At 38.5% G+C, this 14,711-nt stretch overlaps 1 protein-coding gene across 1 annotated transcript; it reads right to left on the minus strand.

The window, feature by feature from the left end:
• Positions 1-9,608: 9,608 nt before the first annotated feature.
• Positions 9,609-10,535, minus strand: LOC136278140 (adenosine receptor A2b-like). Its single transcript, XM_066161501.1, has one exon. It carries the CDS (start codon positions 10,533-10,535, stop codon positions 9,618-9,620), a length of 918 nt encoding a protein of 305 aa, XP_066017598.1. The 3' UTR covers positions 9,609-9,617.
• Between the last annotated feature and the right edge of the window lie 4,176 nt (positions 10,536-14,711).

Raw genomic sequence — 14,711 nt, forward strand, 5'->3', positions numbered from 1 at the left:
TTAATTGGGGATGATAGGCAAAATGCAAAGCAAAAACGTTGATGCTATCGAAGGTCATGTAAACACGCTAGTGTGGATGGGGCAATCGGAACAATACCCAGCCCAACACAGAAATCCGCCAATGCAAGAGAAACGACAAAAGCGTTGGTTTCGATTCGAAGCCACCGTTTACTGCAAACAAGGATAATAATAAATCCATTTCTTGTTATGGTTACGATGGAAAGAGATCAGCCAAGCATCCGAAAACCAGGTTGTCATTCTTGCTATCGTACTTGTGCTTGTTTTTCCTGCTCCCTTTCATGAACAAGACGTATGTATCATTCGTCGAAGTACCATGTTTTAAATGGTGACAAACACTATTAAATATGTATTTCAAGGTTTCTCCATGTATTTTAATTCGTGCGTTAAAGCACGCATCTGCGGACCAATTTTACTGTTGTTACAATATTTAATTCACTTTTGCTCACCCGTCTTACTTACTATAAATCTCCGTGGCCCCTCCCCACGAATTTTAAAGCAGGAAAGCATTAAAAAAAACCACAACATTAACAAGTGCGATCGTGAAATTCTACCAATAATCTTTTTTCACTTACAATTTACACGAATAGTATTCACCTCTCTAAATACAGCCAAAAAACCAGAATATTCAACCTGCGTATGAGATGCATTCCAGGATTTATGCCGAAATGATTTAGCTTGTCATGCAATATTTCGACGAGCCTAAAGACGTATACGTATGAGTGTAATTCAAGTTAGGAGTGTTGAGAGAAAAGTTGCCGTATATTATGGTACTAATGAAATAGGTAAGCAATTTTTCACCTCAAGCAGCGGAATAATCAATGATGCATTGAAGATCGGGAAACTAGAAAATGAGCTTTGAAACAAAGCTATAGGTGCATGTCGCATGAGAAATCAAAATTTCGGGAAGAAATACCAAAAGGAAAAATGTAACGAAAGCATAGTTGACGGACTAGCAAAGAAGGCAGAGACAGGAGCAGAACAGCAGAATCAGGAGCATGGGTAGGGAGTTGCTGGGACTGAAGATGGAGCTGGAGCAGGAGAAAGATCAGGAGCTCGAGCTGATGCAGGATCAGGACCGAAGATGGAGCTGTAGCGGAAGAAATAGCAGGAGCTCGAGCTGAAGCAGGATCAGGGGCGTGGTAAGGCAAGATTAGGAGCAGAAGCTGAAGATCGAACTCAAGCAGGATCAGGAGCACATGTAGGAGCAAGATTAGTAGCGGGGACTGAAGATGGAGTTGAGCAGGAGGAAGAGCAGGAGCTATAGCAGAGTATCAACAGGAGTAGAAGCTGCAGCAGGAGATGGAGTAAGAGAAGGAGTAAGAGTAGGATCTGTAGCAGGAGAAGGAGTATGGGCAGGAGAAAGTGCAGACCCTGGAGTACACTGAAGGATCGACAAAGATAGGGTGTAATTTCAGAAAGACTCAATCATTACCTGTAAGCAACTTATCTTCACGGACAGAATTAAGACTTACGATACCCATTCTTAGGCTACTTCTCAAATCTTATGATTTCGTGGCGGAACGTAAATAGCATCAGAATGGCAAATTGTCTTGTTTTTCTTTGGATAAGTAGTTGTTGCTATGGTTATTGTGATCAATTATGTGATTGTTAGATTTAGCTGAGTGGACCTAATATGATTGGCTGCTTCAAGTATCCGATTATAGGTGTCCGATTACAGCCAACTGTCCGATTACACTGACCGATTACAACTGTACAGAATGATTAGTGAAAAATGAAGCAGCTGATGCACCAATCACATTTAAGGAACTTGTAATGGTTATGATCAACGCAATAATTCACAATTTGTTTGTTTGCCATGCAGGATAAAATGATTTCTTCCAGTATACCAAGTGATCCCAACCGACATCAAAACTAGAACTCACTCCCAATTTATTCTAGAAAAGTACTGGATACATTTTCTTGATTTGTAAACACATCGCAGTTGACAAATCAGCCTGAAATCCGGCCGCTCTTACCGTTAAGTTAACAGCCTCTAGTCCTTCAATGAAGTCAATGAATCAAAGGAAGGTAACTGATCACAAGAGAGGCAACCACGGGGTACTCATTCTAGTACACTTCTATTCTAATTGATGAAAATCGTACGATGTTCGTGGTGATATGAACCTTTTCCACGAGCAGTAAGAAACTAAATTATTGAAGATAGCTAAATATGGATTTTGACAACTTATCTCTGACAGCTTAAGCACATTGTCAGGTCTCCTTTTGTTGTCTTAAAATAAATATATGTTATTTGCCGGCTGGGAGGTCCGTATGGTGAAAAACTGTGACCGAGGTCTTAGTTTTTCACCATACGGACCGACCCTTAGCCGGTAAATAACATATTTATTGTTTTTAAACTTGACGAAATTCTTTCCGAAAGAACCCGAATGACTTATGGCCGTAAATACGGCAAGATCTTCCATAAACTGAACAATTTTTGAGTGAGTAAATGGTAGTTAAAATAGAGGTGATGCAAATTTAAGAGAGATGCTTCAGCGAAACATTTTCATTTCCGTAACGATAAAGGTGATTTAAAAGGCTTCCAAACAAACTTTGAAACATTATTTTTACAAGTATTTGTCACAATCTGACACCTGTCAATTAGAGAGCGCGCAAGAAAAAAAAAATCGTGGGAACATTTGAAAACCAACAGAACTAGTTTGGCAAGGACTGTCACGACAATGTTTTCTTAAAAATCAGTTAATGATCTAACGGAAAGTATTATTTACTCTCATCGACCATTCATTCATGAACGAAGATTTACCTCTGTTCATTAAGTAAACGGCGAGGAAAGTAATTGTGAGTAAATTCAATTTTTTATTTTGAAGTTGTGAGAGTTTGCTCGTTTGTTTGCTGTAATGGCGTGTTTAACTCTGATCTTTCCTTCACAAAAACTAAATTCGAACGGCACACTCCAACGAGACACAAGGGAATTTAATGCAGCCTTTTCTCAATTCCTTCAATTTCTGTTGTGCAATTTAAGGTACAAATGTCCAAATTGAACGGAATTGAAAAGACTCACCAGGAGCGTATATTTGTTGTAGAACTTAAATTAAAACTTCGCTCGCTTTTTTTTTTACTATGAACAAATTGCTCGAGAAAATTCAGATATTAAATGAATGAAAGTTCCATCGTTCAGTTTAACTGTAACCAAATACCTCACGTTTCAACTTTCTGGGTACTTTTTGTGAACGATTAAAATTAATTGCAGACGGTTTTTAGGCCGCTTGTCAACCAACGTAATGACACTATTATTTATACAAATTCATTCTGAAACCAATATTTTTCTGTCAACCAAAGTGATTTGATAGAGAGAAAAGGGAGGATTCATAAGTTATTTGTCGGCTTGAGGTAGTGACCGACGTGTTTGCTTTAAAATACTGCCCAGCCGGAAAACGAGGTATATTTATGAAAAATGACAACGAAAGTTGGGATGTACTCGGCGACTCACGAAAGCGTTACCGTGGCCCGTGGGCAGAGATAGGAAAATACTGACCGGGTAAAGAACCAATCAGATTGCAAGATTCGTTACCGTGCCCTCCAGAAAAACAATAAAATGTCATAATATACAGACTAATTGCAAAAAAGACTGTCAGAAAACAAGTAATAAAGTTTATTGAAAGCAGTAGTGCTGAAATGATGCTAACATTAACTGCTTTCTGTTTGGATGAAAACATCGCTTAAAAAAGTCAATTCCATAACGAAACGCTAATGCCCTAGCGAGCAAAAGCGCCCGGTATTTCCGGCTATTTCTATATCAGTTCTTTGTAGTTGATTTTTGTTATAAACTTGCTTCTCCTCAAAATAAGTGTAATTTCATAGTATTTTCGCTGATTGCTAAGTCTCAAAAATGCAATTTATTCAGCCGCTCTTAACAATTATTCAACCACCTTATCTATTTTTAGCGAGTTATATTTTCCTCCTTTAATTTTATAGATGGCTAAAGAAAGAGGGCAAAAGTTCCATTTTTGCCTTTCCACTGTCAAAAGCATCGAACAGTTAGTAAATCACCCGCTACATTCTTCGATATGGAGTAAAATCGTTGCATACCTCGTTTCATTACTTTCAACACGCTAACTAATTGAAAGATGAAACTTCCCTATGAAGACAGTTTTATTTGCATATAGCGACAAGTTATCATCAGTCGTATTTGGTTAAAACAAGTCTCTTCTCCTCTTTTAAACTTAGTGTTCGGTCACTTCATAGTGGGTTACACTTTAAATTATAGTTGTGAGCTTGATGATAAAATATTTCGTAAAATCTGTCGCGACAACACTAATCACAACGTTTTTAGACTCTACCTAAACGAGGCAAAGCATCTTCACCTACGCAAGTGTTTATCGATTTTTTCTCACCTGCCTTCTATACTGCATTATCTTTTGAAAACTCCAACGTTTTGATGCATTTTCACTAATCTTCCGCTTAGAATCACCCGACAATATCTGACCTACTTCTTTGCCATCTTTTTTAAAAGCTTCCTTCTCCATCTGTCCACACAGAAAACGGAACATTTCAAACGTGGTGCATTTTCAAAATACTCCACCAGTGTAACCTTTTCCGAATATCTACTTTGCATCTGCGTTATATGGTGTTTAAGTGTGGATGACAAGCAAAATGCAAAGGAAAAAGTAGACATTATCGAACGTCAGGTAAACACGCTAGTGTGGACGAGGCCTTTTCAAAACTGAGTTTCTCTCTATATCTAACAACTCTTTTTACCTCCTTCCTTATGTCCCTCTCAAGATCTCATTAGCAATTCTCCTTACTGTTTGCCATACAACTCATATGATGTCAGTTCTGAGAATTTGGTATTGAATCAACTAATACTCCCCTAGCTGATATTTTCTCTTATGTTCATCACCTTTCTGTTTGATATTGTATTGATTTGGTGAGGAGAAACGACAAGAAGGGGTATTTTATATTCCTGACCATCACACGGTTTTTCGTCGTCATTCAAAATGTAAATAAAGCTACATCGCAAAGCGAACGAGTAAGTTACAAGAAACAAACCAATCACAATTGCCATTATTTTCACAGCAGCCTTTTCCTTGATTCTGAGCAAAAATCTTTGGTTATAGCGGAGTTGTTTTGCCAAGATGCGGGCGGCTCTTTCGTGCTTGTAAACAATATAATACATTGATGCAAAGCAAAAAATTAGACCGGAACACGGTAAGAATTCTAGAAAAACAATGGTAATCAGTGTCAGCACTTTAAACAGCAGAATCTCGTTAAAAACAAGCCCGTTTAGTAAAAAAGCCAAGACCAAAATAACTGGAATGGTCCAAGAGATAACAAACATTTGGAGAACGCGTTTGCACGTCATAAAAGTCAAGTAACTTAACGGCTTCACAACAGCAACGTGGCGCTCCAGGACTAAACCGCACAAGTTTGTAACCGAAGCGTACCCAAAGAGCCATCTTAGATAATCCATCCCGCTCGCTAAGAAGGCCTTTGGGTTACATCCAATTATCTCTTCGTAGACGAAAAGCGGGGGAAAAGTACTGAGCCCAACACAGAAGTCCGCCGCTACAAGAGAAACTATAAATGCGTTGGCTTTGCGAAGCCGCCGTCTTCTGCTAACGAGGCAGATGATAAATCCATTTCCAGTTATGGTCAGAATGGATAGAGACCAGCCAAGAATCGAAAACCAAGTTTCCATTTTGTGGTTGTTGAGTGGAAAGCTGTGAGGATATACTTTCGCTGAGGACTTGAACTAATGTAAGAACAAACATTGAAAATATCTGGTGATTTTCTCTTGTTCGGAGGTCCCTCAAAAATGCGTCATAATTGATTAATCAGGCTGAATTCTTGCCGCTCTTAGTGTTAGGTCAACCCACAATCCTCCATTCCAGACTTGGTAACTCAATGAACTAAAGGAAGGAAACTAATCATAGGAGAGGCACGTCGGAGGGGAAACACTCGTGTGCGCATCTGTGCTTATTGACCAAAACCGCACAAATAATCATGTCCGCAGTGACGTCAACCTTTCTCATTGACATTGAGAAATTTCTATCCAAAAATAGCTAAATAAGAGTCTTGACAACCTATCTCTGACAGCTTGATAAAAAGGTAATAATATGAAGGCCGATGACGAGATCACTGGCAGAGAAGAAATAATGATGAAATGGTGATAACAAATTTTATAATGGAATTGTGAGACCGAAGGAGTTACGCACGCTATGTAATTGTTTTCTCCTCTTTTTTTGGCTTTGTTGTTGTTGTTGTTGTTGTTGTCGTTTTTTTCTCGAGACCTTAATGTTTGATTAGACAATAGTAACGTTCAGAAACATTCGGCGCTAGTCCAATATTAAAGGTTTAGGATTAACGCAGTAATTCAAAAGTTGGTTGTTTGCCTGCAGGATAAAATTATTTCTTATTGTAAACCAGCTGATCTCAATTGACATCAAAACTAGAACTCACTTCTACTCACTCGCAATTTATTCCGGAAGAATACTAGATACATTTTCTTCATTTGTATCGTATACATACTCTGCTGAGTGAATCTCTGAAAATCTATTTCAATTTTTACTTTAAGTCCTCCTTGCACTTTTAAAAACATGCGCAAATTTAAATTAAGGCAAACTTTTTCCATCCGTTAAATCTTACCAGAGTCATTTAGCATGAAGAGATAACTAGCTCATTCCTTTAAAAACTATGTTGTTGCTCAGTCTTGTTTCTTGAAAAATGTAAAAACAGCTAATTAAAGTTCGCTTTTTCACCAAAGTAACATTACTCATTTTTCAAATCAACCTAACTCTAAAATCTTTCTTAACCTAACTCTACTTTTCCAAAACTAATGAACAACCGCCAAGCGGTTAAACTTAGATTTAAAGGGAAAAAGAACAGTTAAAGATGGAAAAATAACCATGGCGTTAAACGACAAATTGGAGAATAAAGGTAGCCTCATTTTAAAGACAAACACTAATGAGATGATTATGAAATATAGTATTACGAAAATTCGAAAATTTATCATCGTTGTCATCTGCAAGTGAGGTAAACAATGAATGCAAAGCTGGAAATATCAGGAGGAAGTTTATTACTTCTCATGTTAAAAACAGCCCTCGATGGCTTAATGATCTACACAGGAAAAGAATCTGTTATTTAAAAATTTTAGCAAGGTTCGCAAAATCCGTCATTTAAAAAGTTTTCATGGCAGTCGATAAAAAACCATTATACGCTCGCAAAACAATTATAGAGGGGTGAAAAAACATAGTACACCCTGAGAGAAACATTAATTTTCTTTATTTACAGCGGTTTGGCGTGTTAGTGAATCGAATCTTATACTTGAAATGTTTGGCGGTTGTCTTTAATCCAACGTCACGTTTTTTTTACAGTGCCACGAGCTTTTGGTTCTTGCTTCTCCGCACTCCTCTCGTGTTCTGTTCGCCAGGTCTTGGCACTCATGGTGCTAAGACAATTTCTTCATGCCAAGTTACGGTGTGGTCCCTGGTGAGGCTCAGTTTAAAAAGAAGGCAGGGCTACCAAGCTGGTTTTCAACAGTCGTGTTTCAAGGTTGATATGTACGTGGCCTGTTAGAAACCTCTAAACTGGAAATTTTCGAAGCAAACTGCGGCACAGCGTTGGTCGCACAGGGAAGATTGAGTTTCTATTGAATTGAAATGAAACTGCAGTATGTGTGCTTGGATTCTGCGTTGGATTTGTGGCCGCCCGGCCATTTTGCATTGGAATTTTTCGCTTCTCAGATCGGGCGTTCGGAAATGGAGTGTTCAGCCTTGGGCTTTTCTTATGTACGTTGAAAACCTCGAAATGGACAAATCGCTAAAATGGCTTCTTTTCATGAAAGTAAGAAGTCAGATAACAAGTGATACGCTGTGAAAGTAAGGTGAGATATTTTAATTGAGAATTTGACGTATTGTTTTATTCCTTAGAGCGGTCGTAAATATTCCCATAAAAACTCTTATAATTCCGCATTAACTGTTATTGCGCAAGATGATCATCTCACAGCTGGAGCTTGGGCTGCCTGTGGTATAACAGTGGGTGCATGTCTAACAATATAATGGAGCGTAATAGATGAAAATGTTCTGCATAAAATTTCATTTCTTAAGTAGACAAGACTCGTTCAAGGAAAATCTGTGACTTCATTCTTTAACGGCTCGAAACTTAAACAGGATTAACATATTATTCGTTTTAAAACCAAATTAACTTTTCGATTATCAGTGAACGCCTGGCTCTATGAGACCCGCCTGAATTAGTAGGGTACTGTTCAAGAGGTTATAAACTGTGATGTCGTGTAGGTTATCGTTAACAAGATTATCCTAAAGAACCAAACGACAAGAAAGCGGGAAATGGTCCATTTAAGTAGTCAAAGCCTAAGGAAACTTTCCCTTTCAAGAAAATTCACTTTTTCATCGCTTATTGCAGTGCTTGCTGACTTCGTTTATCTACGTCGCGAAATAGCCGTTCTTCTTTCACTACTCTGACCGACAGACTGATTGTATGACTGACTGACTGACCGACCGACTGACTGACTGGGTGAATTCTCTGACTAATTAACCGATTGAATGGCTGACTGACTGATTGGCTGAATTCACCGACCAATTGACTGATTGAATGACCGATTGACTGAGAAGCTGAATGCTCAGACTAAGGACTGACTGAGTGGCTGGCTTAATACTCTGACCGACTGAATAATCTTATGACCGACTCAATGATCCGATGACCGACTGAGTGATTGAATGATTGGCTGAATGATCGAATGACCGGCTTTATGATCGCCGGATGATCGACTCAATGATCGGATGACCGACTGAATACCCTGATCGACTAAATGATCGGATGACCGACTGAATACCCTGATCGACTTAATGATCGGATGTTTGACTGAATGATCGAATGACCGACTGAATGATCGAATGATTGACTGAATGATCGGATGACCGACCAATGATCGCCGGATGACCGACTCAATGATCGGATGACCAACTAAATAATTGAATGACCGACTCAATGATAAAATGGCCGGCTGAATGATCGGATGACTGACTGAATACCCTGATCAACTGAATGATCGGATGACCAACTGAATGATCGGATGACCGACTGAATGATCGAATGACCGTCTGAATGATCGGATGACCGACTGAACGATTGGATGAACGACTGAATACCCTGATCGACTGAATGATCGAATGACCGACTGAATGATCGGATGACCGACTGAATACCCTGATTGACTGACCGACTGACTGACAGACTTAGTTAACTGATGGACTAGGTAACTTACGAAATGACTGAAAACTGACTGGCCGATTGACAAACTGACTGGCTGACTGACAGACCGATTTGCAAACCTATAAAATGAAACAGACTGGCAAAATTAGACAAAAGTAACCTTAACAGTTAAAAATGAACCAAAAGGAACGAGAATCGATAAAACTTGATGAGATTAACAGGATCCTTTTTTATTGTTATGATCTACTCTTGTCATCATGCACACAGCATAAGCAAATTCTTAATTATAATTTCATACTTAAGTTATTGACTGTTAACCCGATCGCGGAACAAATATTAATAGTTCAAGACAAATTCTGGTTGATTAGGAGTTTATTCAGGGTATGCTGCTCTGGTTTGACGCGTTAAATATTGTAGTTGCGCAGGATGAAAGAGTTGTTTTCACAAATTGGATCACTGTGGTGTTTCTTTTTACAAATGACGCAGCAAATATACCGTTTTATCTCCATGTTTATGTCTCTCTTGAAGACGGCATAAGCGAAGGGGTTAACAACGGAGTTTAATACAAGAAGGGGAATTTTATATTCTTTATCATCACACGGTTTTCCGTCTTTCAAAATGTGTATGAAGCTACATCGTATAGCGAATAAGAAGGCTAGAAGGAATATACCAATAACAATTGCCATTATTTTCACGGCAGCCTTTTCCTTGATTCTGAACAAAGATCTTTGGTTAAAGCGGAGTTGGTTTGCTAAGATGCGGGCGGCTCTTTCGTGCTTATAAACAACATAGTACATTGATCCAAAGCAGAAAGTTAACACACAAGACGGCAAGATTTCTAAAAATACCATTAAAATTGAGATGAGCACTTGAAACAACACAATCTCTTCAAAAACAAGCCAGTTTAGTAAAAACGCAAAGACGACAACAACTGGAATGGTCCAAGACATGAAAATCATCTGAAAAACGCTTCTGCGTGTCATAAAAGTCAAGTAACTTAACGGCCTCACAATAGCAATGTAGCGATCCAGGACTAAACTGCACAAATTTGTCACAGACGCATACATAAACAGCCACCTCAAATAATCCACCCCGCTGGCTATGAAGGCCGTAGGGTCGCATCCGGTTATCTCCTCGCAGACGAAAAGCGGTGGAAAAGCACTCCAGCCAGCACAGAAGTCTGCCACTGCGAGAGAAACGACAAACGCGTTGGTTTTGTTTCGAAGCCGCCACCTTCTGCAAACAAGGAAAATAATAAAGCCATTTCCAGTCATGGACAGGATGGAAAGAGACCAGCCAAGAATCCAAAACCACGTTTCCATTTTGTGGTCTTCAGGTGGCCAGCCCAATACAAATGAAAGCTGAAAGTATAAATTTTGGGTTTGAACTACAAGACTACCTATGCAACTAAAAAGCATTGGAAAACACTTCGTTGATTTTATGATGTCGTCTCCCTCAAACACATCGCAGTTGACAAATCAGCCTGAAATCCGGCCGCTCTTACCGTTAAGTTAATAGCCTCTAGTCCTTCAATGAAGTCAATGAATCAAAGGAAGGTAACTGATCACAAGAGAGGCACCCATGGGGTACTCATTCTAGTACACTTCTATTCTAATTGATGAAAATCGTACGATATTCGTGGTGATATGAACCTTTTCCACGAGCAGTAAGAAACTAAATTATTGAAGATAGCTAAATATGGATTTTGACAACTTATCTCTGACAGCTTAAGCACATTGTCAGGTCTCCTTTTGTTGTCTTAAAATAAATATATGTTATTTGCCGGCTGGGAGGTCCGTATGGTGAAAAACTGTGACCGAGGTCTTAGTTTTTCACCACACGGACCGACCCTTAGCCGGTAAATAACATATTTATTGTTTTTAAACTTGACGAAATTCTTTCCGAAAGAACCCGAATGACTTATGGCCGTAAATACGGCGAGATCTTCCATAAACTGAACAATTTTTGAGTGAGTAAATGGTAGTTAAAATAGAGGTGATACAAATTTAAGAGAGATGCCTCAGCGAAACATTTTCATTTCCGTAAAGATAAAGGTGATTTAAAAGGCTTCCAAACAAACTTTGAAACATTATTTTTACAAGTATTTGTCACAATCTGACACCTGTCAATTAGAGAGCGCGCAAGAAAAAAAAAAAATCGTGGGAACATTTGAAAACCAACAGAACTAGTTTGGCAAGGACTGTCACGACAATGTTTTCTTAAAAATCAGTTAATGATCTAACGGAAAGTATTATTTACTCTCATCGACCATTCATTCATGTACGAAGATTTACCTCTGTTCATTAAGTAAACGGCGAGGAAAGTAATTGTGAGTAAATTCAATTTTTTATTTTGAAGTTGTGAGAGTTTGCTCGTTTGTTTGCTGTAATGGCGTGTTTAACTCTGATCTTTCCTTCACAAAAACTAAATTCGAACGGCACACTCCAACGAGACACAAGGGAATTTAATGCAGCCTTTTCTCAATTCCTTCAATTTCTGTTGTGCAATTTAAGGTACAAATGTCCAAATTGAACGGAATTGGAAAGACTCACCAGGAGCGTATATTTGTTGTAGAACTTAAATTAAAACTTCCCTCGCTTTTTTTTTACTATGAACAAATTTCTCGAGAAAATTCAGATATTAAATGAATGAAAGTTCCATCGTTCAGTTTAACTGTAACCAAATACCTCACGTTTCAACTTTCTGGGTACTTTTTGTGAACGATTAAAATTAATTGCAGACGGTTTTTAGGCCGCTTGTCAACCAACGTAATGACACTATTATTTATACAAATTCATTCTGAAACCAATATTTTTCTGTCAACCAAAGTGATTTGATAGAGAGAAAAGGGAGGATTCATAAGTTATTTGTCGGCTTGAGGTAGTGACCGACGTGTTTGCTTTAAAATACTGCCCAGCCGGAAAACGAGGTATATTTATGAAAAATGACAACGAAAGTTGGGATGTACTCGGCGACTCACGAAAGCGTTACCGTGGCCGTGGGCAGAGATAGGAAAATACTGACCGGGTAAAGAACCACTCAGATTGCAAGATTCGTTACCGTGCCCTCCAAAAAAACAATAAAATGTCATAATATACAGACTAATTGCAAAAAACACTGTCCGAAAACAAGTTATAAAGTTTATTGAAAGCAGTAGTGGTGAAATGATGCTAACATTAACTGCTTTCTGTTTGGATGAAAACATCGCTTAAAAAAGTCAATTCCATAACGAAACGCTAATGCCCTAGCGAGCAAAAGCGCCCGGTATTTCCGGCTATTTCTATATCAGTTCTTTGTAGTTGATTTTTGTTATAAACTTGCTTCTCCTCAAAATAAGTGTAATTTCATAGTATTTTCGCTGATTGCTAAGTCTCAAAAATGCAATTTATTCAGCCGCTTCTTAACAATTATTCAACCACCTTATCTATTTTTAGCGAGTCATATTTTCCTCCTTTAATTTTATAGATGGCTAAAGAAAGAGGGCAAAAGTTCCATTTTTGCCTTTCCACTGTCAAAAACATCGAACAGTTAGTAAATTACCCGCTACATTCTTCGATATGGAGTAAAATCGTTGCATACCTCGTTTCATTACTTTCAACACGTTAACTAATTGAAAGATGAAACTTCCCTGATGAAGACAGTTCACTTTGTTTTATTTGCATATAGCGACAAGTTATCATCAGTCGCATTTGGTTAAAACAAGTCTCTTCTCCTCTTTTAAACTTAGTGTTCGGTCACTTTATAGTGGGTTACACTTTAAATTATAGTTGTGAGCTTGATGATAAAATATTTCGTAAAATCTGTCGCGACAACACTAATCACAACGTTTTTAGACTCTACCTAAACGAGGCAAAGCATCTTCACCTACGCAAGTGTTTATCGATTTTTTCTCACCTGCCTTCTATACTGCATTATCTTTTGAAAACTCCAACGTTTTGATGCATTTTCACCAATCTTCCGCTTAGAATCACCCGACAATATCTGACCTACTTCTTTGCCATCTTTTTTAAAAGCTTCCTTCTCTATCTGTCCACACAGAAAACGGAACATTTCAAACGTGGTGCATTTTCAAAATACTCTACCAGTGTAACCTTTTCCGAATATCTACTTTGCATCTGCGTTTTTTGGTGTTTAAGTGTGGATGACAAGCAAAATGCAAAGGAAAAAGTAGACATTATCGAACGTCAGGTAAGCACGCTAGTGTGGACGAGGCCTTTTCAAAACTGAGTTTCTCTCTATATCTAACAACTCTTTTTACCTCCTTCCTTATGTCCCTCTCAAGATCTCATTAGCAATTCTCCTTACTGTTTGCCATACAACTCATATGATGTTAGTTCTGGGAATTTGGTATTGAATCAACTAATATTCCCCTTACTGATATTTTCTCTTATGTTCATCACCTTTCTGTTTGATATTGTATTGATTTGGTGAGGAGAAACGACAAACGCGTTGGTTTTGGTTCGAAGCCATCGTCTGCTGTAAACGAGGAAGATAATAAATCCATTTCTAGTTATGGTTAGGATGGAAAGAGATCAGCCAAGCATCCAAAACCAGGTTGCTATTCTTGCTATCGTATTTGTGTTTGTGTTTTCTGCTCCCTTTTATGAATAAGACATCATAATCGAAGTATCATATTTTAAATGGTGACAAACACTATTTACATATGTGTGTTCAGGATTTTGCCTCCACTACTCAACCGGGCACACAAAGAGTTGATATCTGGGCGCGTTGGCCAGCCAAGCCACCGTTTATTTAACGCCAAATCGATATGCCTACGAAAGTCTTATACGATTGAAGTAAGCTAAATGCATCAAAGCCGGACACAAAAACCCCTAAAAACCAGCAGGTGGAAAAAACGGGGAACGCGTACCCCCAACTAAGGCAGCGGTGCCACCCCTGGGGTTTAAGGGTATCCTATGAATGACATGTTATACACAGTTACTTCAGGTAGTATGCAAGTAAAGCTCTAAACTTATACAAAAACGAAAACGAAAACGAACAACTAAACACAGCGAAGGCTGACCGTAGAATGCCTTGCCCTACTAACGACCTCTACCTACAAACCACCATCCCATAACTCTCCGCGCACCTTGCACCCGCCCCAGTCCTCTTATACGTGCCGGCAAAATATTAATTTATGCTAAATAGGATTTCCACAAGTTGCACGTTTCTCCATGTGTTTTAATTCGTCAGTAATAAAAAAGCACTTTGGAAAATTTACAATCATATTCTTGACGTATCATATTCGTATTTTCCGGTAGATCATTAAAGCACGCATCTGCGGACCAATTTTACCATTGCTACTACTCTATTTTATTTTTCCTCACCTGTCTAAACTTCCATGGCCCCTCCCCACGAATTTTAAAGCAGGATAGAATTCAATAAAACCAAAAAATTAACATTAACAAGTGCGACCGTGCTATTCTGCCAGTAATTTTTTTTCAGTTACGGTTCACATGAATATTACTAGCTTCTCTAAACACAGCCGAAAAATGAGA

Source organism: Pocillopora verrucosa, chromosome 1 (assembly GCF_036669915.1).
Source record: "Pocillopora verrucosa isolate sample1 chromosome 1, ASM3666991v2, whole genome shotgun sequence".
Classification (NCBI taxonomy): domain Eukaryota; kingdom Metazoa; phylum Cnidaria; class Anthozoa; order Scleractinia; family Pocilloporidae; genus Pocillopora; species Pocillopora verrucosa.